This window comes from Diplotaxodon limnothrissa, linkage group LG22 (assembly GCF_057381915.1).
Source record: "Diplotaxodon limnothrissa isolate DT_005_m linkage group LG22, D_limnothrissa_male_GT1.1, whole genome shotgun sequence".
Classification (NCBI taxonomy): Eukaryota; Metazoa; Chordata; class Actinopteri; order Cichliformes; family Cichlidae; genus Diplotaxodon; species Diplotaxodon limnothrissa.
This window is the reverse complement of record NC_140616.1, coordinates 14233396-14257226: the sequence shown is the minus strand read 5'-3', so window position 1 is coordinate 14257226 and position 23831 is coordinate 14233396. Positions and strand designations below refer to the sequence as shown.

Below are 23831 nucleotides of genomic sequence, written 5' to 3'. Positions count from 1 at the left end.
ATTTCATTAACAGATGTTGTAGAACGTTGCTGAAAATACAAATTGAGTGCATCAAGCTTTAACTTTTCCACTTTGTCACATTTTACTGACTGAGATGAGCCAGTGCACACCCCATAAATGGCAGGACCAAAGCCTGATTGTGTGGTTCTCAGTGACGTTCGGTCTATAGTGTTTCTGCTGGTTTGTGTGAAATGAAGAATAGAAAAACAGTTTTTAAATATACAACATTAAAGCACAATATTAGCTGAAACCTCCTGCAGAACCAGGCTGAAGGAAGTGCAGCCATCTGCTGCTTCATGCTAAGGGTGAGGGGATAGAGACAAAACACACACTAATAACTCCTAATTAAATGTAGAGTGATGTATAAACACATAGTGAGTGAAATGAGATGAATGTAGAAGAAATAGTGGATAATGGAAACCCTCAGCAGCTTAGACTTGTTACTAAGATATTGTTCATGGTCACCTGCAGCCCTATATGGTCCTCCTCGTGGTTTTACAGAAGAAGGACCTGAAAGCTGATGGCTCTGCCTCCCATTTAATTTTTTAAATATTCTAGGAACCACAAGTAAGACAGCATTGTGAGAGTGGAGTGCTGTGTTGAGATGATACAGTACTGTGAGGCCTTTAACATAAAATTACCTTTTATGTGAATTTGAAAACAAGAGGAGCTAAAATTGTCTCTCTCTCTAGTCTTTCATTCTTCAGCCATCATTTTGCACTTGTATCACTTACACAACATCATGAATAAGACTGTAACTGTGGACTTTTCAACCTGCCTTTAATTTGTTCATTGAAGAAAAGTTTTATTGTTGCTCATTTTTGCCAGAACCTCGATGAGGAGTAATCACATTTCATAGAAGTGCTGCATATTTGGCCCTATGTGGGCTACTTATGATTCATTTATGGCACAGGACACCTGAAATCTGTTCTTTATAGGGAAGGCTAGTCTGAGGCTAGTCAGCCAAACATGGCCACATTTGGCCTTGAGTAAAAGCCAGATCTTTTTGTTTTATGAATTTATTTATGCATCAATTTCAAATAAAAGTTTCAACTGTAAATAACATACTTTAAAGTGGTAAAAGTGATCTTGTTGTGACCCTTCAGTCATAGCAAAAGCTTCTGGGTTGCATACTGTTTTCAGCTTGTTCCATTCAAATCAAGCATGCTCTGCAGATTCCGATTGTAAATGACAGGGCAATGCTCTTGTGCAGGATTTTCCAGACCTCTCTCTCTGCGCCAGAATGCAAAGCTATTCATGATGATTTAAAAATATACCGCGGGGTGTGACAGATAACGAAGGAGGCGGTACTTTAAATTGTCCCTTATCGTTCTCCGGGATATGTGACTGTGCTGCAATATCAATACCTGCAGCAGCTTCAGCAGCTCACTCCGGACCGCTGCGCTGACTGCTCTCCCCTCACCCTGGTTCATCCAAGTGACGCTCAGTGAGTTCTCCGCTTCCCTGCAGTAAAAACATGCAGGTCATCTCCTCTCTGCAGGCTTCACTTCATAGCCTATAACATCGGTTTCTTTACTTGTCATCCCTCCCAATCCCCCTTGACAGGCATGCGCCATCTCCATCCCGATTGTTGGGTGAAAAAGTGGGCAGTTCAGGGTTTCATATCTGGCGTCACTTTCTCCCAACTCCCTCTTTTCTCCCCGAGCCTCTGAGTGTGCCGGTCCCAGCCACCGTTTACCTGCGCAGAGCATCCAGAGCCGCTTTTCCCGTGACAGGACAGTCGCACTGCAGCACGCTGACAGGCGCTCACGGAAAATACTCTTTACAGCAAAGAAGTGCAACCTGCATCAGCTGAGATGCTGCTGAGAGTCATCCGGTAGGCTTACCGTCTCTGTCTCTTTCTCTCCCTTAAGGTCGATGGGTCAATGATACGCAGTAGATGATGCGATTTGGTCTTTCCAAAGTTCTTTTGAATCTCCTGTGTCAGTTTAAATGGACGTATGATTAAAGACAATTATACTCATTGCCACTTAATTGCGCTGTAGTAATTGATGTTCTCCGAAAGGTCCTAAAATTAATTGTAAACTGCTGTCCCCCACTGTGTTTAAACCGTGTTTCCGTGTTTTACGCATGCACACCTATAAAGGTAAAGGAAGGATAACGGGCTATTTTAAACGCATTTACTATCAATTTGGACTCCTACAAAGACCTTCTTCTTGAGAGGGGCAGCCAGTCAAAATAAGATTTATTTAAAGGGGTTCTTCTCTAAAAGGGAAGGAGCTTGTTTCAGAAAGCAGGTAAGCTGAAAGACTTTGCAGTGTTTCTAACTATCGCTCATGCAAAGCTACTTTAGTAGAGTCTGTGTATCTGAGTATTTGAGTGCAGATTTGAGCTCAAACTGCAGGTGCCTGACTCCTGGGCATGTTTGCCCTGAACGAAGAAAGTGATGCGTCTCAGAAAGCAGAGCCCACCTGATCCTGAACACAAGCGGAAATTGCCTCCTGTGTATAAAAGGACAGCTGTACAGGCTGAGCTTCATCTGTGGATCCACTGAGTCAAGCCTAGGATCAGGTGTTTGCGCAAAACACACTTTAATTTGTTCCCAGACAAAGTGGGTGGTGAATCAGCTGGTGGGTGGCTCTTCCAAAGTGGTAATCTTGTAGACAGGAGACAGACCACTGATGATGTAGGGAGTTGGAGGTGTGGTGCTGAGTGAATAGCCTCATTTACCAACTCGCTCTGCTGTTAAGTGTACAGTAGCCAGTGTTTATATTCAAAGTCTGGGTTTGATGTTTCTGAACTGAATCACCTCCTTTGACCCTGCCAAGGTCTCCAAATGAAGTAAAGACTGACATTAAGTTTATTTGTTTTGAGCTGGATGTAAAAGTGGTTTCTGTCTGGTTTAGGTCAGGCAAATGTCATCAACATAAATGGATTTGTTATTAAGGCAAATAGCAGCAAGAATGTATACTTGTGGGAGTCAGTTATTCAATCACAACTGTCCAACTGAATATCCAGCTGCTGACCAGAGTTCTGGTGTGTAGGGCCAATAAATAAAATTGATTTAGTTAATATGGTTTAAACTTCTTCCAGGTCAAACATCTTGTTCAATGTTAATTGCATTAGGAAGCAGCTGCTGGATAGAGTATAAACTCTGTGCTTAAATAATTTTTTCATACACTAGAAAAAGAAAAGAAGTTGAAATAAATGAACAGGCTGCTTTATGTTACATTTAACTTCTGTTTACATGTAGTCTGAAAACTGAAATCTTAAATATTAAAAGAAGGAGAAGAAAAGAAGACAACAAATAGACCATAGTTGCAAAAACTGTGCATTTTTATGGGACCCTGTTCTGTTTTATCCTGGACATATCCCTCCTAAAGCCAGTTCCAGCTCAGCACTCCTCCGAGTTTACAGCACATCAGTCAAACTGACATGTCTGAGCTGGCTAAACTGGGATCAGGAGCCTCTTCCTGGTTTGTGTGCATTGACACTGATGCAGGCTGCAGAGGAATGTCTGTGCAGCACTGACAGGGATGTTTGCATAAAGTTGATGAGGTTTATTTAACGCCAATTTCTTATGTTTTCTTTTCCATAAATGCGTTAGTCTGTAGCTGATTATTCCACAGAAGATTCTGGATTAGTTGCCCTTTTGGATAGAGTGCTGGCTGCAGTTTGTGGGCCGTAGCTGCAGTGGGTGGCATTGATTTCAGCTTGACTTGTCTTCACTGCTAACCTCACTAAAACAAGCAGACCTGCAAAGTGCTTGGCGAAGGCGAGGCCGAAAAATGCGATCTAAAGACGGCACAAAACAACCAGCAGCAACTAGGATTTTCTCTGCTGTCATCAATCTGAAAGCACAAACCGGTATTTAAGCACACTGTCACATTATACCATTTGAATCAGTGTGCGGGGTCTTAATGTGGCCCTTTCTTTTGTACAAAGCCTGCCCTAGAATGATTCTTAGTGCTTTGAAACTTCCTTCTCCATCAATGAAAGGGGTGAAAGAAAGAAAAGAGAAAAAGCAAGCAAGTGTGCCAGTGCCCTGTCCTTTAATTTTCCCTGAAGCCCTTTGTAAGGGACTTGGTATGAAGTGAAAGCACAGTGTGCAGCTGTCCTCTTGGCCCGCTCCTCGCTTTTTTTGTGAAACGTCTTCTCAAGAATACTAATAGTGATACCAGCATCATGGAGTCCACCCAGCTGGCAAGAAAACAGACAACAGTTATTCTACCATCAAAGAAGGCCATTTAATGTGACACAAGTTACTGAGCTGTGTGTGCCGACTCCTTACCAGGGATCTACTTGATATACAGGAGGTCAATTCTTGTAGTACCGTACCTTGCAGAAGACAACTAGAGGCTCTGAGGCTCATATTGAGAAAGTTTATGGAAAAAACTAAGTGATGTGATAACATATATGGCTGTTTAAACCATCATCTTTAACGCTCTTTGCAAATTACAGCTTTATTGGATCGGTGGTATCAGCAAAGCACTAATCAGTGCAAAAGCTCCACCTTCCTTAGCTGTTAATGACGGAGATTGTGATCTCCGTCATTACAAGAACAGTAAAAATTTAAGATTATCAGTGGTGTGATTGTTGCTACTGCTGGACTCGATGTGTTGGATTGTCTGCGCTGGGTTGGGGTTTAAAATTTGGCATTGTAAAAACACACTGGTCTTCCACTAAGAAACAGAGATCCTGTTAGGCACCGGATAGTCATGCTGATTAGAGAGCGAGAGGGAGAGAGGAAATTTAAATCCACCAATCAAATGTCCACCAGCTGTCAGTTGCTTCCACCTGTGTCGCTCAAGCCCGGTTAGTTACCATGGTCATGGCATTTTGTGTAACTCAGAGTATCCAACCGTCCAAATCTCTCAAACAAGCTTCGCTCACCTCTTGTGAAACTGCTTATATCCTCTACACAGGTTTAAAAAGCATAAGGATCCCAAGTCATTGCTCCACAGTATCTGTAATTTTTTTTTAATGTTTCTGATGTTAAAATTGTGGTCGCAGGGGTGAGATAGAAATAGAGATCACTTTCATTTTTCTCCAGAAACCCTCGATCACTCAGATGCCTTGAGATCTAAAAGTGCAAGTCTGTTGACTTGGAGGAACAGAGCATTTGAAAAAAGACTAATTTTCCTATGAGTCAGTGATAAAATGACATGTGTGGCATGAAAATTGTGGCCTCTGCCACAATTTTAAGTTTCTGCTTCTCCCACTATGTCAGTTAATCACTCGGTATACTGTAAATACTAAACTTTCTTTTGAAAGAAAACACAAGCAGGCGTCACAGGTTTTTACAGTGCTTGAACTGTGTTTCTATGTTTTTTTTGTACAGCAATATACAGTCAGATTGCTTGCTTTGCAATGGTGCCACCGGTTATTACCACCAGCCTCACATTGTACACATCCTCGTCATGGTGCCAAAACAGTTCTGACCCATTTGGGCACAGAAGGAGACCAGGGAATCCTCTGGGTCCTGTGGTTTGTGGGCTGGGTCTTAATGCGATCAGGATTATTTAGGCGTCTGTCGTTGATGCTCAGTCTAGTTATGCTGTTGCAGAGAGCATTCTTCTGTTGGGGGAGAGTGCTGCCATCGTGCTGTGCTGTTCGTTTAGGCTGAGCAGAACATTGCAGTATAATGAGATTATTAATGGTATTTACTCCAACTTCAAGTGTTGTGGCTGAAGTTAATACTATAAAGACTTGTATTGTACAGTGTAAAATTTCTGTTTTATAATAAAAGAAATTTCTTATCCGACAACTTTAGGTAGCAAGATTAAAGGTCTAACCTTGCACTATCAGTGTTTCTGGTGAAGTGTGAGGTTGGTTGAATATGACACTGACAGGAATACTGATGAAACACCTTGACGACTGTTGAAACTGTCCAGTATTTAATTGTTTTTCAATGACGGCCCAATCAGGAGGTTGTGTGAAGTCGCTGTGGATGTCTTGCCACGGCTGCTGGGTTAATAACAGGGCCAGGCTGGTGACGGAGAACTGGCAGGATGCCGCTGGGCTGAAACGCCGTGTCATTAGCTCCTGGAGGTGATGAATGAATTGTGGTCAGGAACCTCTGCTTCCAGCTTCCTTTCGAAAACCAGAGAAGTTGGTCTTTTATACTGTATGGCTGAGCTTTTTTTGGGACACGTGTGTTTTACTCAGAGCTTCTGCTCCAAAGTTACAACTTAAAACAAAAGGTCTTTCTCACAAAATTTTATAGTTATTGTATTTTTTTAATGTTTAAACTCTGTTGCCAGTTTTCTAGTGTGCTCAGCTAAAACTAATCCTGACTTATAGGAAAAAGGCCTGCTGTAAATTGTAGTTTTATGAGAACCATAATGCTCAGTGTTTGTTGAAGCAGTTTCACTGATGTGTTGAGGCCAAGTTTATGGTAAATTTAAAAGCTCTGGTATTATACTGAGACCTGTTTCTGACATTTTATGGGATAGAAATTACATTTGTGCAGCTAATAAAACATTATTACAGCTCCTTTATGTCAGCGGGATAACACCAAGTCTGTTCAATATAATATGGATAGTTATTTCAGTCTTTCAACTGATATCCTGAAAACTGAAACTGAATCCCTCAGTTTTCTTATGTGTCTGGGACATTTGTTCCTTCTTATAGGTTAGATAAGATAAGATGAACCGACACAACATATGACCTCCGATGTCAGAAATCATTGTACTTATTAAAAATCCATTTTTATTTAATTCTACATATTTGTGAAATTGGAAGAAAAATATCTGCTTTTCTTCTTCATTTTATTAATATTTTATTGTGTTTGCCTTTTTAATCTCCACAGACATGTGCAGATACTTCCACTTCTTTATGCAGTCTGCCATCTCACACTGGCCTTTCCCACCCAAACTCTACGGTACACATACGGTACGGTGTCTACATTTCCCCTGATCACTTTTTGATTCCATAAACAGAGACTACAAAAGTGCATTGAGAAGTGGGAGCATGATTCACTTTTCTTTTCTTTTTATTAATTTCCAGATGAGGTGGAGCAGCTCCACGTGAGCATCCCCCACTCAGGACCAGTTGTTGCTCCACTGAGCAGCTCCATTTCCATCCCTTGTGTGGTGTCTCTGTCCCCCATCTCCAACTCCACCTCCGCGACGCCTGTTGTACCGAGGGTCAAGTGGTCAGTCATATCAAGGGGGGTTGAAACGCAGATCTTAGTGGTACAGGGTCACAAGGTGAAGGTCAATGAAACGTACCGAGACCGAGCGGCGTTGCTCAACTACACCTCCTTCCCTGATGATGCGTCACTTTGGTTGGGAGATCTGCGCTCCAGCGACTCGGCTCACTACCGCTGCGAGGTGCAGCAGGGCCTGGAGGACGCCAGTGACCTCGTGGAGCTCAAGGTCAAAGGTAACGCGATGAAAGACATGGCTCATTAGTAAAGTTTGGGGTAGATTACACAGAATTATTAGAGACTGTGTTTTTTAACTACAATTCTCAGAAAAAGAAAGAAAAACCACAAGAAGGATACTGACTCTGCTAAAACTCCTGTGTTTTGAAATCATATCGCAGTTTGATTATTGGTTCCACACTGTGATTTTGGTAAGAAAATATCTGAATCTCTCATCTTAGTAGAATCCACTGAAAACTGCCTGAACCCAAAGATACCCAATCCTCTGTGTAATGATAATTAATGAGTTGTTTCTAGTTGTGTAGCTCAGTTTCCAGCTCAGTTTCTTTCCATTTAGTAAGATGTCTTTGTTCCTGGAGCTTTTCCAAATTATTGACTTAAAACAGTTGAAACAGGTAATGCAGTTAATGTATTTGTAGGTATGTTATTATGTGCATGCTGTGTGTGTTTTTAGGTGTTGTGTTCCACTACAGAGATGCTTTGGGTCGGTATGCCTTCACCTTCCATCAGGCCCAGAGGGCTTGTGAGGCCATCGGGGCACGAATCGCCACCGCCGACCAGCTGCTTGCATCTTATTACGACGGATATGAGCAGTGTGACGCGGGCTGGCTCGCAGACCAGTCTGTCAGGTATTTCATCACCTGTGTGCCCTCTGTATCATGCTCACAGTACAACTTATTAAAAAGACAGAGATAGATAAAACATATCTTACAGGCTCATGCAGCTGATATAGATGTTTTTGTTGTTTTACTCGACTTCTTGATATAAGTTTGTAATCACTGACGTCTTCATCGGTCAGACAGTGTTTCAGAGGTTGCTTACTTACAAAGTATAGCGGTACCGTTCTCCACCTGCCCCTCAGGTGTGCTTCACATCTCAATACAAACAAAATTATCTTACTATGGTAGCAACATTACAAAACAATGTCATATTATACTTACCTAACATAAGAAACCACTCACCAACCTCTAAACTGACCCATTTATGCACCTATAACAACTTCATTAGCAACACACTGTCCACCCTCTTTAACTGTATAGTGCAATATTCATTTCTGTTAAACATACACCCATACAGTAAAAGAGGCTCATGACAATAAAATCTAATTTATATGAATGACACCATCTAACAATGATGTAAAAAAACATTTTATATAGTAGAACAGCACCTGAGTATTGCAAGGGACCCACAAAACTAGTTTACTGTATTTAGAGACTATATCAAAAATGTAATGTCAGTTAAATAACTGTATAAATGTACTTAAGGCAATGAGATTTGAAACTATGTGTCAAACCCACAAGATCAAAATGGCATGCCATTATATGCATGTTGTCGATATACATAGGTAAATTGGAGTTGGAGTGGAGTGGAGTTATGAAATCCTGTATTACCTACCATCCATCCATCAGCATAAACAAAGGAAACAATAAAGTAGCATGGGCATGTAGGCCTTTTAGTATGATAAAAAAAAACACCCAGACTCTTAAATAACATTATAGTTATTGTATATAGTTATTGTTATATGTAAATACATTATATTTGTGTTGCTCTATAAGTACCCATGTGTGAGCTGGTTATTGAGTGGCCACAGAGTAAACGTGTCATAACATTACCAGTTGGTAATGTTGCAGATTTACCAAGCTATCGCCAAATGCAGCATTGATGTTATGTCACATGTTTGTCGAGTCTTAAGTGAGGATGATGGTTGTTTTGCTGCTTTGTTGCAGGTATCCAATCCAAGTGCCTCGTGAAGGCTGCTATGGAGACATGGATGGGCAACCAGGAGTGAGAAACTATGGGACAATGGATCCAGATGATCTGTTCGATGTTTATTGTTATGTAGACGAAATTAATGGTAGGAATTTAACAGTTTAATAACTTCTATATGTAAATAGTAGGATTTGGGTTTTTTGTTTTTTTGCCAGTAGGCTTAATGCAATAATGATACATCTGGCCTAATTTGTCAGTAAGTCAAATTATACATTTTACATTTGGAAAACGGCATTAGGGATCTGTGATGGACAATAACTATTACAATGATTTTATTTAGTTCAAACATATAATTATATGTTTTTACTTTCTGTAGTGAAATGTCATGCGTCACATCAGATAAAAACATGCCACTTACTATATACAAATATCCATTATAAATTAAGACTGGCACATAATTGCAGTCGTGCCATTATGTGCCAGCATTTTACTCACTTGTATCCAGAAAAAGTAAAAGACTGAACAAATTTTCTGTCTGTAGGGGAGGTTTTCCATGACTTCATCCCACAGCAATTAACATTTAATGAAGCGCAGTCGTACTGCAGAGCTGCAGGGGCAGAGCTGGCTACAACAGCACAGCTTTACTTGGCTTGGAGTGAAAGACTGGACCATTGCAGCCCTGGCTGGCTGTCTGATGGCAGCGTACGGTACCCCATCATAACCCCAAGGGAACGCTGTGGGGGTGCTCTGCCTGGCGTCAAAACTCTCTACCAATTCAGCAACCAGACTGGCTTCCCAGAGCCATCCAGCCTTCATGATGTTTACTGTTTCAAAGGTGATAATGTTGTGCCTTTAAATGCAAACTGTTGATTGTTAATTTGACAAAAACTCTAAAGTGGACCTTTTATGATTTTCCCTTTTTTGGCTCGTATTTACTCAGTTTCTCCCTGGGATTAATACAGTTTCTCTAATTTGATCTGATTTAACAAGGCCACAGTTTGATATAATAACATCCTGCTTCAGATTGCAATAAATACCTGGCTTCAAAAAGGTCTGGTCTGTAATCTACAGTGGCTTGCAAAAGTATTCGGCCCCCTTGAACTTTCCCACATTTTGTCACATTACAGCCACAAACATGAATCAATTTTATTTGAACACGTGAGAAGTGGAACAAAAATCATACATGAGTCCAAACATTTTTTACAAATAAATAACTGAAAAGTGGGGTGTGCGTAATTATTCAGCCCCCTGAGTCAATACTTTGTAGAACCACCTTTGCTGCAATTACAGCTGCCAGTCTTTTAGGGTATGTCTCAACCAGCTTTGCACATCTAGAGACTGAAATCCTTGCCCATTCTTCTTTCCAAAACAGCTCCAGTCAGATTAGATGGACAGCGTTTGTGAACAGCAGTTTTCAGATCTTGCCACAGATTCTTGGCTGGATTTAGATCTGGACTTTGACTGGGCCATTCTAACACATGGATATGTTTTGTGTTAAACCATTCCATTGTTGCCCTGGCTTTATGTTTGGGTCGTTGTCCTGCTGGAAGGTGAACCTCCGCCCCAGTCTCAAGTCTTTTGCAGACTCAAAGAGGTTTTCTTCCAAGATTGCCCTGTATTTGGCTCCATCCATCTTCCCATCAACTTCCCTGTCCCTGCTGAAGAGAAGCACCCCCAGAGCATGATGCTGCCACCACCATATTTGACAGTGGGGATGGTGTGTTCAGAGTGATGTGCAGTGATAGTTTTCCGCCACACGTAGCGTTTTGCATTTTGGCCTAAAAGTTCCATTTTGGTCTCATCTGATCAGAGCACCTTCTTCCACATGTTTGCTGTGTCCCCCACATGGCTTGTGGCAAACTGCAAACAGGACTTCTTATGGTTTTCTGTTAACAATGGCTTTCTTCTTGCCACTCTTCCATAAAGGCCAACTTTGTGCAATGCACGACTAATAGTTGTCCTATGGACAGATTCCCCCACCTGAGCTGTAGATCTCTGCAGCTCGTCCAGAGTCACCATGGGCCTCTTGGCTGCATTTCTGATCAGTGCTCTCCTTGTTCAGCCTGTGAGTTTAGGTGGACGGCCTTGTCTTGGGGATCATTTCTGAATGATCGCTTGAACAATGCTCCGTGGGATATTCAAGGCTTGGGAAATCTTTTTGTAGCCTAAGCCTGCTTTATATTTCTCAATAACTTTATTCCTGACCTGTCTGGTGTGTTCTTTGGACTTCATGGTGTTGTTGCTCCTAATATTCTCTTAGACAACCTCTGAGGCCGTCACAGAGCAGCTGTATTTGTACTGACATTAGATTACACACAGGTGCACTCTATTTAGTCATTAGCACTCATCAGGCAATGTCTATGGGCAACTGACTGCACCCAGACCAAAGGGGGCTGAATAATTACGCACTCGCCACTTTGCAGTTATTTATTTGTAAAAAATGTTTGTAATCATGTCTGATTTTCGTTCCACTTCTCACGTGTACACCACTTTGTATCGGTCTTTCACGTGGAATTCCAATAAAATTGATTCATGTTTGTGGATGTAATGTGACAAAATGTGGGAAAGTTCAAGTGGGCCGAATACTTTTGCAAGCCACTGTATATGATGGCATCTGTATATGAAGATAACCTGGTAATCTCAAACACAGCTTGAAACTTGGCTTGAAGGGAGATGGGCCCAAACATATTGATTTAGACAGAGAATGAACTGAGAGTTCATATCAAAGCCCATCATCAGATAAATAAGCATTATTTTGACTGTTATGACTCATGAAAAGCTACTCTAGAAGGGAATAAAAATATGATGTTGGAACAATATGTAGTGCATATTTAACAAGAAAGAAAGCATAACTAGATTTGTTTGTTCCATATTTCACATGTTACATTTAATTGTTTGTCTGCTCTCTGCAGAAAACAGAAATGCTTCCACTGACTCTCCGATGGACTATGTGGGCACAGAACCTGAAGACATTGAACACAATGTTGTTATTCTTACGGAAAAATATCAAGAAATTCAGTTGAACCAACTAGCAGAACAGGTGGAGCGAGAGGCCCAGAGCATGCTTGAATCATTGCCTTATTTTACTGTCTCTGTAACTACAGAAAGCCCGGTTGATACACACCCAATGCTGATATCAGACACAACAGAGTCTCCCCTCCACACAACGCCTGCACTACACGAGCCGCTCGACCAAACTTTATCTCCCACAGAAATGAGCTACGATTCCCAGCATCCTACAGCACTGATGAGCAGCACTATCACAGAAACCCACAATTCAGCAGAGAACACATCATTTCTGCCCACTGATTACAATGAAACATATTCCAGCCAGAACTCGAGTCTCACCTTTCAGCAGTCTGAAAGACCCACATTTGAGCCTGAGATGCAGAACCAGACAGAGCCAGACACAAATATTGAAGTAAACACAGAGCCATCTGGAACTCTGAATGAGACCAAAGAAGTACAACAGACCACCCTGTCTTTTAACAAATCAGAACCCAACTACAGTGAGACCGACAGCAACCGTACTAAAGAGGACAGTTTATTGGAGGCTACTACTTTAACCCTTAACCCCATGGTTGAAGTGGAGCTGGAGGAGACCCGTGTAGACTCTGAGCAGATGTTTCCCCCAACTGAGGCCTCAAAAGAAGAAGAAGAAGAGGCAACACTTCTTACACAATTATCCCAAACTACTGAATCTACTCCGGAGGTGCTAACCTCAGTGTGGGCTCCTTTGGATGGTTCTGGAGATATTTCTGAAGGTATGTGCATGTCCCACAAAAGTTCAAACATTATTATCTTAGATAAATTACTTTCTTGTCAAGAGTTAGGCTAGCATGAGATATCCATGTCACATTTTATGTTTTTTATTATAATAGAAGAACTAAAAGGGTTATATTCTGGACTACCTTCTGGCTAAGAGCTGTAACGTCCTAGAGTTTGGTCACCTATGTGAAGAGGGCAGATTTTGTTACCTTCTGAAAAGCTAGCTGTTTTCCTGTTTCTAATCGTTTTGGTCTGAAGGTCAGAGATTGACAGTAGACTTATTGTTTCTTCTAATTTTTCTCATCCAAGCAATTAAATATACTTCTCAAAAACAATATGTAATCCCATAATGTTCTATGCTCTTTTCCAGAAAGCAAACTCGATATGAGTCCAGCCAGTTTCATCTCCACATCAGATTCCTCAACTTCTGGCTTCACCACTCACCCGTCTCCCATTGCTTCTGCCAGCAGCACCCATGCTGAACCTCAGACAGTGGTTCCACATTTGACAGCCTCATCTCAGTCACCCCTTTCTGACAAACTGGGCTTGGATATTCTTTCTACAGCCTCACAGCTGTGGGAGTCCCCCAACTCTAAACAGGAGGGAAGTGCAAGCTTAGAAATTGAAGACACGCTCAGTTTGGAAAATGAGGATAAAATGCTGCCCACATCAAAATCTGAAGACCTGCAAGTGTCTGGAGCAAGTTCAGTTACCACTCGCTCTCCAGACGTCTCAAACACTTCTCACTCATCCACCAGTTCGCCCACAGCACTATATCTAACATCAGGCTACAGAATGTATTTGGATACTGTGACCGATACTTATGAAGAAGCAAGTGGTCATGTACCTGATACACTTAGGACCACCCTTCAAGAAGACATAAAATTTGCTCCAACCTTTGAAGGTGAAGTGTCTTTAACTCTTGAAGAGGAAGCCAACATTTCCGTTTCTCTGGAAAAAGAAATAAAAATTTCCCCAACCCTTGCTCTTCAAAAAGAAGCAAATTTTTCTTTAAATTTTGAAGAAGAGAACATTGTTTCTCCAACGGTTGATTTTGAAGAAAATGTTTCCTCAGCCCATGAAAGTAATGCTGTCCCAACTGCTGTTTTTAAAGATGAAGCTAATATTACGCCTACCTTTGAGTATGAAGAAAAGATAAATGCTTCTTTAACCCTTAAAGAGGAAGCTGATGTTCTCCCAACTATTGTCCTTGAAAAAGAACCTAATCTTTCCTCAAACATTAGCTTGCAAGAAAAGGCTAACACTTCCTCAGCTCTTGAAAAAGAAGCCAATATTTCTCCTACCTTTGAGTATGAAGAAAAAGCCAACACCTCTTCAACCCTTGAAGAAGAAGCTAATGTTTCTACTACCTTTGAGTATGAAGAAAAGGCTAACACGTCCTCAGCTCGAGTCTTTGAACAAGCTAATGTTGCTCCTTCCTTTGAGTATGAAGAAAAGGCTAACACGTCCTCAGCTCGAGTCTTTGAGCAAGCTAATGTTGCTCCTTCCTTTGAGTATGAAGAAAAGGCTAACATGTCCTCAGCTCGAGTCTTTGAACAAGCTAATGTTGCTCCTTCCTTTGAGTATGAAGAAAAGGCTAACACTTCTTCAACCCATGTCTATGAACAAGCTAATGTTAGCACAGCTCTTTTTACTGAGAAAGAAGCTGATGTTTCCTCAGCCCTAGAAGAAGATAGTGATTTTTCCCAAACTGTTGTGCTTGATGAAGACGAAGCCAACGTTATCCCAATCCGTGTCTTTGAAGAAGAGGCTACTGTTGCCCCGACCCTCGAAGATGAAACTAATGTTTCCCCGACATCTCAAGAGAAAACTGATGCCTCTGAGGACTTCGCCATCTTTCCTTCCAGTTCTCAAACATCCAAGTGGGATCTGTTGACCAGCACAACTCAACCCCAAGAATCTCGCAATGAGTACAGCCAAAAAACCTCCACAGCAGCTTCAAGTTCTTCTCGAGGTACAAAGCCCACAAAGACGACCACTGTCGCCACCACAACCACAACCGCAGCTACCACCACCACCACCACACACCGGTCCAGACACACCTGGAGCCCAACCACCACCACCCCCAAAATGTTGATACCACCAGTGGGTCACGCTCTGGAAGATGTTGACATTACTTTCACCCAGCCGCCAACTCTGCTTATCATGCCCAATGAGAGGGCAGCCGTAGGCGGTACTGGGAAATCTTCAGGTAATGTTAATGCCACTTTCATCAGTCTAACCGTCCTCTTCCTGCTCGACACAGTGATGCACTAAAACTCCTCGTCTTTCCTCTGCCCAACCTGCCTCTGCTCCATTTTCTGTAAAACACCCGTCCTGCTTTTCAAATGACTTCCCACGTTTTTTTCACCTGTTGTCTCAGCAAGCCCACTCACCCTTCTGACTCTTCCCACTTCCCCTTAAACACTCCTTACTCCTCTCCTTGTGACTCCCCCGCTCTACCCTCCAAGATTCTCACACTGGGACAGCTCCCATTTGACATTTGTCCACAGTCCAGTCTTGTTATGCATGATGTTTTTTCCTCATCCAAAGAATGACTTCTGTGAAGTACTGTATTTACTAGTGTTTTTGAATGACGGGTTTCTTCTCCAGTGAGGACCTGCCAGAGTGATGGTTATAGCTAAATTCATCAGATTTTATTTGTAAATCATCCATCTCTGGACCAAACAGGTGCAAAAGATATTATAAAATCATTTTCTTCTTGCTATCTTTCAATTTTCATAGTATCTTTTCCATTAATTGGGAAGCAACATAATAAGGGACTTAATCGTTCTCTGGAAAGTAACAATTACTTTGAATGTAACAGCACTGACCAATGAAGCTGCAGTAATGCTTTATATTTAAGTCTTAACTGATTTTCTTTCTTCCTTTTCATTGCTGTTTTAGTCACTGTGGTACAAAAAGCACAGATTATTATGTTTACAAGCACAAAACCTTTTCATTGTAGATTGCACGAGTGTTTGCATTTAGCAACATGTTCACGTGTCCTTTTGTCATTAATGTTTCATACTCGACTTAAAAATTGTTGTTTAATCACAGTTGTTCTAGATTTGTATTGTGTTTTTAGGTCTAATAATGATAAAGGCAACAAATCTTTATTGGTTTCTTGTCTTACCACAAGTTGATAAATGCATTACTTTATATTCCTTCCCTTTGGTACATTCGTTTTTTTGACTTCATGTGGCAGCTGTGGATATTGATGCATTGTATGGAAGCTTATTTGTTCCACAAAACAAACAAACAAACATAAAACACAGTTCTCATGGTTTTAAATTCATCTTTTAAATGAAATATTTTTGAATTTTAATTCTCTTATTTAAAACTGCACTTTATTTTTCCATTGGAGCACTTGGCTTCCATATAATCGGGTTTATTGAATCTTCAAAAGAAGCAGCTGCCATTGTGGACTCAACTTCAAGAAATATGGGAAATTTAGGATGGAAACTTATTTAAGAGAAAAGCTGCTTTTAAGCTCTTAACATCCACCAGGTCACCAACAAACCATTTAAGGCTTGACTTGCATTTCATTAAGCACAGTTTCAGAAACTGGAAAAAGTCGACCTCAGAGTTCTTCTATTAAGATTTCCATGTGGGTATGTCAATAAAGGCCACTGACAACCTGGTGTATGTTAATATTGTAAGTCAAACACTATTCAGAATAATTCAACTTTTGAAAAAAAACTAAGATATCGTGTGGATCTTGAGAAACAAAATATTTACACTAAAAATCTTTACTGAATGTAGAATTCGAGGTAAACGAAATTGAGAACTGTAGATTCGAAATCACAGCAAAAAAAACGTTAAAAAAAATCAAAATCACAGTCGGATCCAACTTGTCTCATGATGTAGCAGTAATGTTTATTGCCCCATGTGCACTCCTGACAATGTGACAATGTCTGGTCATGCTCCTGACTCGATGGCAGGTGGTGTTGTGGGGGATCTACTCCCAGACCTGAATCTCAGAGGCTCTCAATAAGATTCAGGTCTGGGGGATGTGTGGGTAAATCAATGGCATCAACGCATTGGTTCCCCAATAACTGCCTATACACACCGGCCACCCACTCTCAAACCAGAATGCGTAATGTTTGTCACAGCTTTTCCAGACTTTTTCGCCTCTGTCACAGAAGCTCAGTGTGAACCTGCTCTTTTTTGTGAGGTGAAAACGGCTACAGTGGTGGACCTGCCAGTACTGGTGTTCTCTGGCAAATGCCAATTGAGTTGTACGATGCTGAGCTGTGAGCACAAGTCCCAGTAAAAGATGCTGTACTGTCACGCCACCCTCATGGAGTCTGGATCTGATGGTTTGATCAGAAACACGCACATAAGTAACCTGCAGGAGGTTAAGGTTTTTGATAGTGCTTCTCCTGTTCCTCCATCCACATTGGAGCAGAAATTATTTTGCTGTTGGCTTAATGCCCATCTACAGCCCTGTCCAGCTCTCCTCACCGAAAAACATGTGTACTGGTATCTCCTCCACACTCAATAGTCACAATAGTCTGTGGCCGCCATATGCCAAACCTTATTACTTTAATTTGGACCCAAGCGGGCTTTACTTGCTGTTGTTTTAACCTCCTGAGACCTGAACTCTTTCATGGCATGCATTTTTAATTTCTCTTTGCTGTTTGGGCTGATTGGGACCTGATGAATATAAAAAAACAAAGAATTACCAGATTTTTTTTTACCTGATTTTTGTTTATGAGAAAAATGAGATCCACATATGAGGACATTCATTTTAAATTTCGATAGCGCAGTGGAAGTATAATGTCCTCGTAAGTGGATATTAGGCCCTTGTAGAGCAAAATTTTGTATTTTGGTTTAGACAGCCCAAAATGTGATGTCCACATACAACACATGTGGATGCCAGGTCCTAGGAGGTTAAGTAAAGTTTATATATTTTAAGTAAGTAAGTAAGCTTTTCATGGTTTTACTCCACAAATGGACTCATAAAGATGAAAAATATGGAAAACATGTGCATTCTCCAAGCTGCACTTCTATTACAAGACAATTTTCAAGCATCCAAACTGTTTGCCTTCCCCCCAAAAACCTCAGTATTACATAGATTAGTGCATGCAGAAGCCTTTCCTATTTCTCATACATAATTTCAGCTTCAGCACCATAATTAAGCCTTTTTTGGGGTGAATAATGATCTTTATACAATGGACTCTTCATGGTGATAAAATACTGCAGTCGGCAGCCTAAAGAGGAAAGGAGGCAGAGAAACACAATGAGAAAGTCATCAATCATTCAGTAATTGAAATTACTAGCCTTGCATTGTCGTCTGCAGACAAGTTATTGTTGTGTTGTTTGACAAAAGGGAAGGAAATCGGCTCACAGATGGAGCCGTGAATCTAAACTCTGTTTCTGTTGAAAAACAAACAAAAACAAGTCTCAGATGTGAACACCGTCACAGTATAAAGTTTCATTTTTTGATAGGTAAGACTTGAAAGGCACCTCAGTGGTTTTCCATCCACCATCTGTGTATTCTTCATCAAAACTGAATGATGGTTTAACTTTGAGTGCATGTGAATCTCATTTGATTCGTGTAAAGCAGTTATTACCTTTCATACACACGATCTGAGCAATGAAAGAGATTTCTGAAGAGAGCAATATGTGGGGATAATGACAGGCAGCACATAGTTCTTGTTTACAGGGTGTCAAAGGAAGCAAACAAACCAAATCCACTTGTAAAATGTTTAATTCCAGCTTGAACACTCATGGTTTCGTTTTTCCTTTGTTTTACAAATTTAGAAAAGCAAAATGAAGCTTCAGAAGTGTTTTTCTCTTTAGATATCATCTGATTGTGATAAATATAACAAGATGCCAGTAGACATTCCCCAACCCCCCTGCAGACCCAGAACTAGATAAGCAGTTAGGAAAATGGATAAATATACAGTACACACGAAGTATTCACAGTGCTTCACTTGTTCCACGTTTTGTCCTGTTACAGCATTATTCCAAAACCCACTAAATTCCTTTTTTGACATTGAAATTCTACATACAATACCCCATAATGACAAAGTGAAAAAAGTTTGCTTGAAATTTTTGCAAACTTATTAAAAATCAAAAATCAAAAATATAACATGTACATAAGTACTCACAGCCTTTGCTTACGACTTTTTTGAAGAACCTTTAGTAGCACTTAAAGCCTCTTTTTGACTATGATGCTACAAACTGGGCACACCTGTTTTTGGACAGTTTTTTTCTTTGCAGAACTTCTGGAGCTCCATCGGGCTGGATGGGGAGCATCGGTCCGCAGTCATTTTCAGATCTTGGGTTGAAGACTGGGCTCTGGCTGAACTAATTAAGAACATTCACAGAGTGATCCCGAAGGCACTCCTTTGTTTCTTGAGTTAGTGCCGAGGGTATTTGTCCTGATAGAAGATGTCCAAGGTCCACAGTACTCTGGAGCAGGTTATCAACAAGGATGTCTCTGTACATTGCAGTATCCTTATTTCCCTTGACCCTGACTACTCTCCCAGTTCCTGCTGCTGAAAAACATCCCAGCATGATGCTACCACCACCATGCTTCACTCTACGGATGTTATTGTCCATGTGATGAATTCTGTTTGGTTTCTTCCAGACATGGCACTTCATGTTCAGGTTAAAAAGTTTAGTTGCCTTTTAGCAAACTCCAAGTATGCCCTCATGTGCCTCCTACTGAGCAGTGGTTTCAGTCTGGCCGCTCTACCATACAGGCCTGACTGGTGGAGTGCTGCACAAATGGTTGTCCTCACAGGGTAATGCTGTTACTCTGTCAATGTGAACAGAGTGGATTCTTGGTCACCTCAATGATTAAGGCCTGTCTACCCCAATCGTTCAGATTGGCCAGGAGGCTAATTCTGAGTCCTGGTGGTTCCAAATTTCTCCCATTTACGGTTGATGGAGGCCACTGTGCTCATTGGTACAATCCTGATACAATCCTGTCTTGGCGCTCTACAGACAGTTCTTTGGACTTCATGGCTTGGTTTGTGCTCTGGCATGCGCTGTTAGCTAAGAGACCTTATAAAGACAGTTGTGTCTTTCTAAATTGTTTCCAGTCAACTTAATGCACCACAAGTGGACTCCAACTAAGTTGTAAAAATGTCTGACTTTGATGAACAGTGGAAACAGTATGTAACGTAGCTAAATTTTCAGTGTCAATGCAAAGGCTGTGAATACTTTTATGTTTTTGCAGACATGTGATGCAAACAGGGAATTTGCAGAGTGCCTTCTGGTGGACAAACTATGCAATGTCAACATTTAGCACGGCTGAAGGGTGTTTCTTTAGTTTTTTTCATCTTTTTAAAATTTTCACTTATAAATGTACACAATTCAACATTTTAATGAAAAGCAGCAGCAGGTCAGAAGGTGGTCAGTTGAATATTACTGTCCAATGACTTTAAAAAGGGCATGTTTTTCTCATCTCATCATCTCATCTTTTGATTAAAATGGTAAACAAAGCAAACAAAAGAGTTCATTGTACCACTGGCACACCAGCAAATCAGTGCATACCGCTTAATAAAATGACCAGTGGGCCCTTTTTTTAATTGTTAGAACCACAGGGCTCCATATTATAGGAAACAACCCCCACCCCCCCAACATTAATACATCCATGTCTAGATTCCCTCTTCCACAAGATTTTTGAGAGCGTTTATTACTAATGAAGAAATGAAGAAGAAAGAGAAGGAAGCATCGCACACATGCCAGAAGAAGATTTGACGATTTTTCCCTCTCAGGCCACGCTGTAAAGGTTCTCCTCTGCTGCCATCTGTTGGCTAACATCGACCCTGATGCCCTTTAGTTTCTAAATGGTTCCTGCTACATTTACTTACAGCTGTTTACCTAATGTCAGCATACGTGCTTCAACTGCCTTCTAATTAACACAGGCACCAATTAGACTTACACATAAATGAAGGCTGTCTTCCTGTACATGTGTAATTATTCAGTTACATAACAAATGAGTCTTTGACCAGTGGTTTCAGGTGCACAGTGATTTAAAGTTGCCCTCTGTTGTGTTTCAGATGCCTGTTTGCTCAACCCCTGTCTTAACGGAGGCACCTGCACGGACAGAGGTGGTCACATTAAATGCCTCTGTTTGCCGACGTATGAAGGAAACTTCTGTCAGGCCGGTGAGCTCGCTTCTGCTCTTTAATGGACGTTACATATGATGGGAATCAGCCAGAAGTTTCCAAACAAAAATAAGCCAAGCAGTAATTTTCTTACAATGCAGCCTGAAGTGAAAATTATATAATTATTCAGTATAAAAGCCTGCAGATACATCTGAAGACTCTTGTTGGTTTGGCTGTCCTGTTCTCTTCTCTGTGATGTTTTCAGACCGGGAGCGATGTGAACCGGGCTGGGATAAATTTCATGGTTTCTGCTATCGACACTTCAGCCAGCGTCTGAGCTGGGAGGCTGCAGAGCAGCATTGCCGCATGATGGGAGCTCACCTGGTGTCCATAATAACCCCTGAAGAACAGGCTTACATCAACAGTAGGTTTCCTTAACACATTTGGGAACGAGAAAACAATGTGGCTTTCATTTCTTTCCTCATAAATTCAATTCCACTTCTTGGTCAACAGACAACTACAAGGAATACCAGTGGACCGGTCTGAATGACAAGACCATTGAGGATGATTTCCACTGGTCTGATGGGAACCCACTGGTGAGGAGGTTTTATTATGTGTGCAAAAAACAAAACAAAACTGCAGAGTACAAAAAAACAAAAACAGGGAAATGCTCAAACTGGAGAACCAGACACCCGGTGTATTAATTAAGATCTACTTTCTATTTATCAAGATTCTTTTTCTTTTGCAGCCACGATAACTAAAATATATTGTTTCTTTGTGTTTGCTTCGTGATTAATTTTAGTTGCCTTGTAGTCTATTTAAGTTACTTGGAAGTTTTGATGTCAGATTGCATGCTATCCAGCACCTGTGCTTAGTTACATTTTTCTGGGTTCTAGAACATCTGAGGGTGACGGGGAATGAAACACTGATGCATTTGCTAGGCAGGCACTGAGATGTGACCGTAAAATTGAACCTAAAAGGCAATTATGTCAAGTGGTAGCACAAACAACAAGGGAAAAAAAAAGACAGTGAAAACAGTGAGGAATCCAGCGACCCCTTGTGAATAAGGGAGCATCTGAAAGTAGCACATCTGTAGGTTATTATTTATGATGGCCAGGATGATCATGAATGAAAATCTATTATCATAACGAGTTTTGCTGTTTATGTTTTTCTTTTTGAAACCTCTTATGTAAGACACAAACCAAGCAGGATGCAGGAAGGCACCAGACTATTAAATATTAACTACCTCAAAGAAGAAGAGGAGAATGAAAACATTATGTATATTATGCTTTTTCAACTATTTCTATTGTGATTATTGTTTCTTTGTATACACATAAAAATAACATACATAACACATACCTCACAGCTTTATGAGAATTGGTACAGGGGTCAGCCAGACAGCTACTTTCTCTCCGGAGAGGACTGTGTGGTGATGGTGTGGCACGATAACGGACGCTGGAGCGATGTGCCCTGCAACTATCACCTTTCATACACCTGCAAGAAAGGCACCTGTGAGTAACACTAATGGGACATCATTAAGAGCACTTCATTACTCATTAACTCCCTCGTGAGCTTGATGCTTCGAGCTGTTTTCTACTTATTCTAGCCCAGAGAAGGCACTTAAGCATCTTAACTCCTCCCACAGCCTCCTGTGGACCACCACCAAGGGTCAGAAATGCCTCCATATATGGAAAAGCTCGACAGACTTACGAGACCAACGCCGTGGTGCGCTATCGATGCGCAGAGGGCTTCCAGCAGAGGTTTAACCCCCTGATCAGGTGTCTGTCTGGAGGGTTCTGGGAGAGGCCGCAGATCCTCTGCTTGACTGGTGAGATAAGAGAAAAATCAAGAAAAGACATGAAACATACATTTAATATTCAATCGTCTTTTAATAGCTGATATGAAGTGATTAATAAATGTTAAATTAGAAGAAAAAAAGAGCAAATTCAGTCTTAACCACGGTGATTTTTTTCTAATTCAGAAGACGGGGGCCTGCTGTCAACGACCGACAACGATTTTGCTGCAGCCGAAGATGATTTTGAGGCCACTAAAGCGACGCTGCAGTACTGGGACATCAGGTTCTAAAAGTCAGCCGTGCTCTTCTTGTCTTGCTTTCTCAAACTTTGTTACTGTAACGTGACAGGGTGTAAAGAATCAGGTGCTTTTTACCAATGAACCAATCAAAACAGGATAAAAAAAAAAACCCACAGACGCACAAAAAGACACAAAGCAAAACTTCCCACCAGCCAATGAGAACAAGACTGAGTGCACAGGCAGGGAGATGAAACGCCCTATTTCTTGTCCTTTGTAATATTTTCTACCGTGTTTGGATAAGTATGCCTTAAATAGTTAGCAAAAAAAAAATCAAAAATTCTCCCAGTGATTCCCTGTTAAATCCCTTTGACTGAAAAGAAATAAATGTGTGAACTGTTTGTTACCAGGTCAGCTCTAAATCTATTTTTTCTCATTGTTATATCAAGAACCTTTTTAACAAAATGGTGCTAAAGTCTTTGAGACATTTGTAAAGTATCCAGTAGAAATGTTTTGCTGTTCTTTGTGTCGTCTTCCTTCTTTGTCAAAGATTCCTAAAACTCCAAAGTGAACCTTCAACAAACGCTCAATAAATACTGTACATAGAGTCCTTTTCAAATGATGTCCGCATTTTCCAGAGAGAAACTTTTCGTGTCCGGCAGACGCAGTTTTGTTCGTCAGCTTTATGTTGTAATAAAGTTTTGTAGAACAGAGCAAAGAATAAAGCTTTCTCCTATTTCACCTTCAGTGCTGTGTGTAGACTTCATGTCATGTATTGTATTTTCTGCCAGTGTGTTACCTGAAACTACAGTCGTGAGAAAGGAAAAGTACACCTCTGTCAGTTCTGAGATTGTCCGCATCAGGACATTAAAAAAATCATCTGGTCCTTAGCAGGTCTTAAATTG

General features: G+C 41.0%; 1 protein-coding gene across 3 annotated transcripts; it reads left to right on the top strand.

Annotated features, from left to right (window-relative positions):
• Positions 1 to 1817: 1817 nt before the first annotated feature.
• On the top strand, positions 1818 to 22980 carry LOC146609602 (brevican core protein-like). 3 transcript variants are annotated; one of them, XM_085346040.1, is made up of 16 exons: positions 1818 to 1837; positions 6773 to 6855; positions 6970 to 7347; positions 7803 to 7977; positions 9076 to 9203; positions 9600 to 9893; positions 11971 to 12338; positions 12660 to 12663; positions 13887 to 14113; positions 14423 to 15038; positions 20848 to 20955; positions 21161 to 21319; positions 21409 to 21491; positions 22262 to 22406; positions 22541 to 22723; positions 22877 to 22980. In XM_085346040.1, the coding sequence occupies exons 1-16, from the start codon at positions 1818 to 1820 to the stop codon at positions 22978 to 22980; spliced, it is 3075 nt and encodes a 1024-aa protein (XP_085202166.1). The 3 variants fall into 3 exon arrangements, with proteins under 3 accessions (XP_085202166.1, XP_085202164.1, XP_085202165.1); XM_085346039.1 differs by lacking the exon at positions 1818 to 1837 and adding an exon at positions 5382 to 5395 and having other exon boundaries at positions 11971 to 12822; positions 13197 to 13891; positions 14084 to 15038; XM_085346038.1 differs by having other exon boundaries at positions 11971 to 12822; positions 13197 to 15038.
• The last annotated feature ends 851 nt before the right edge of the window (positions 22981 to 23831 follow it).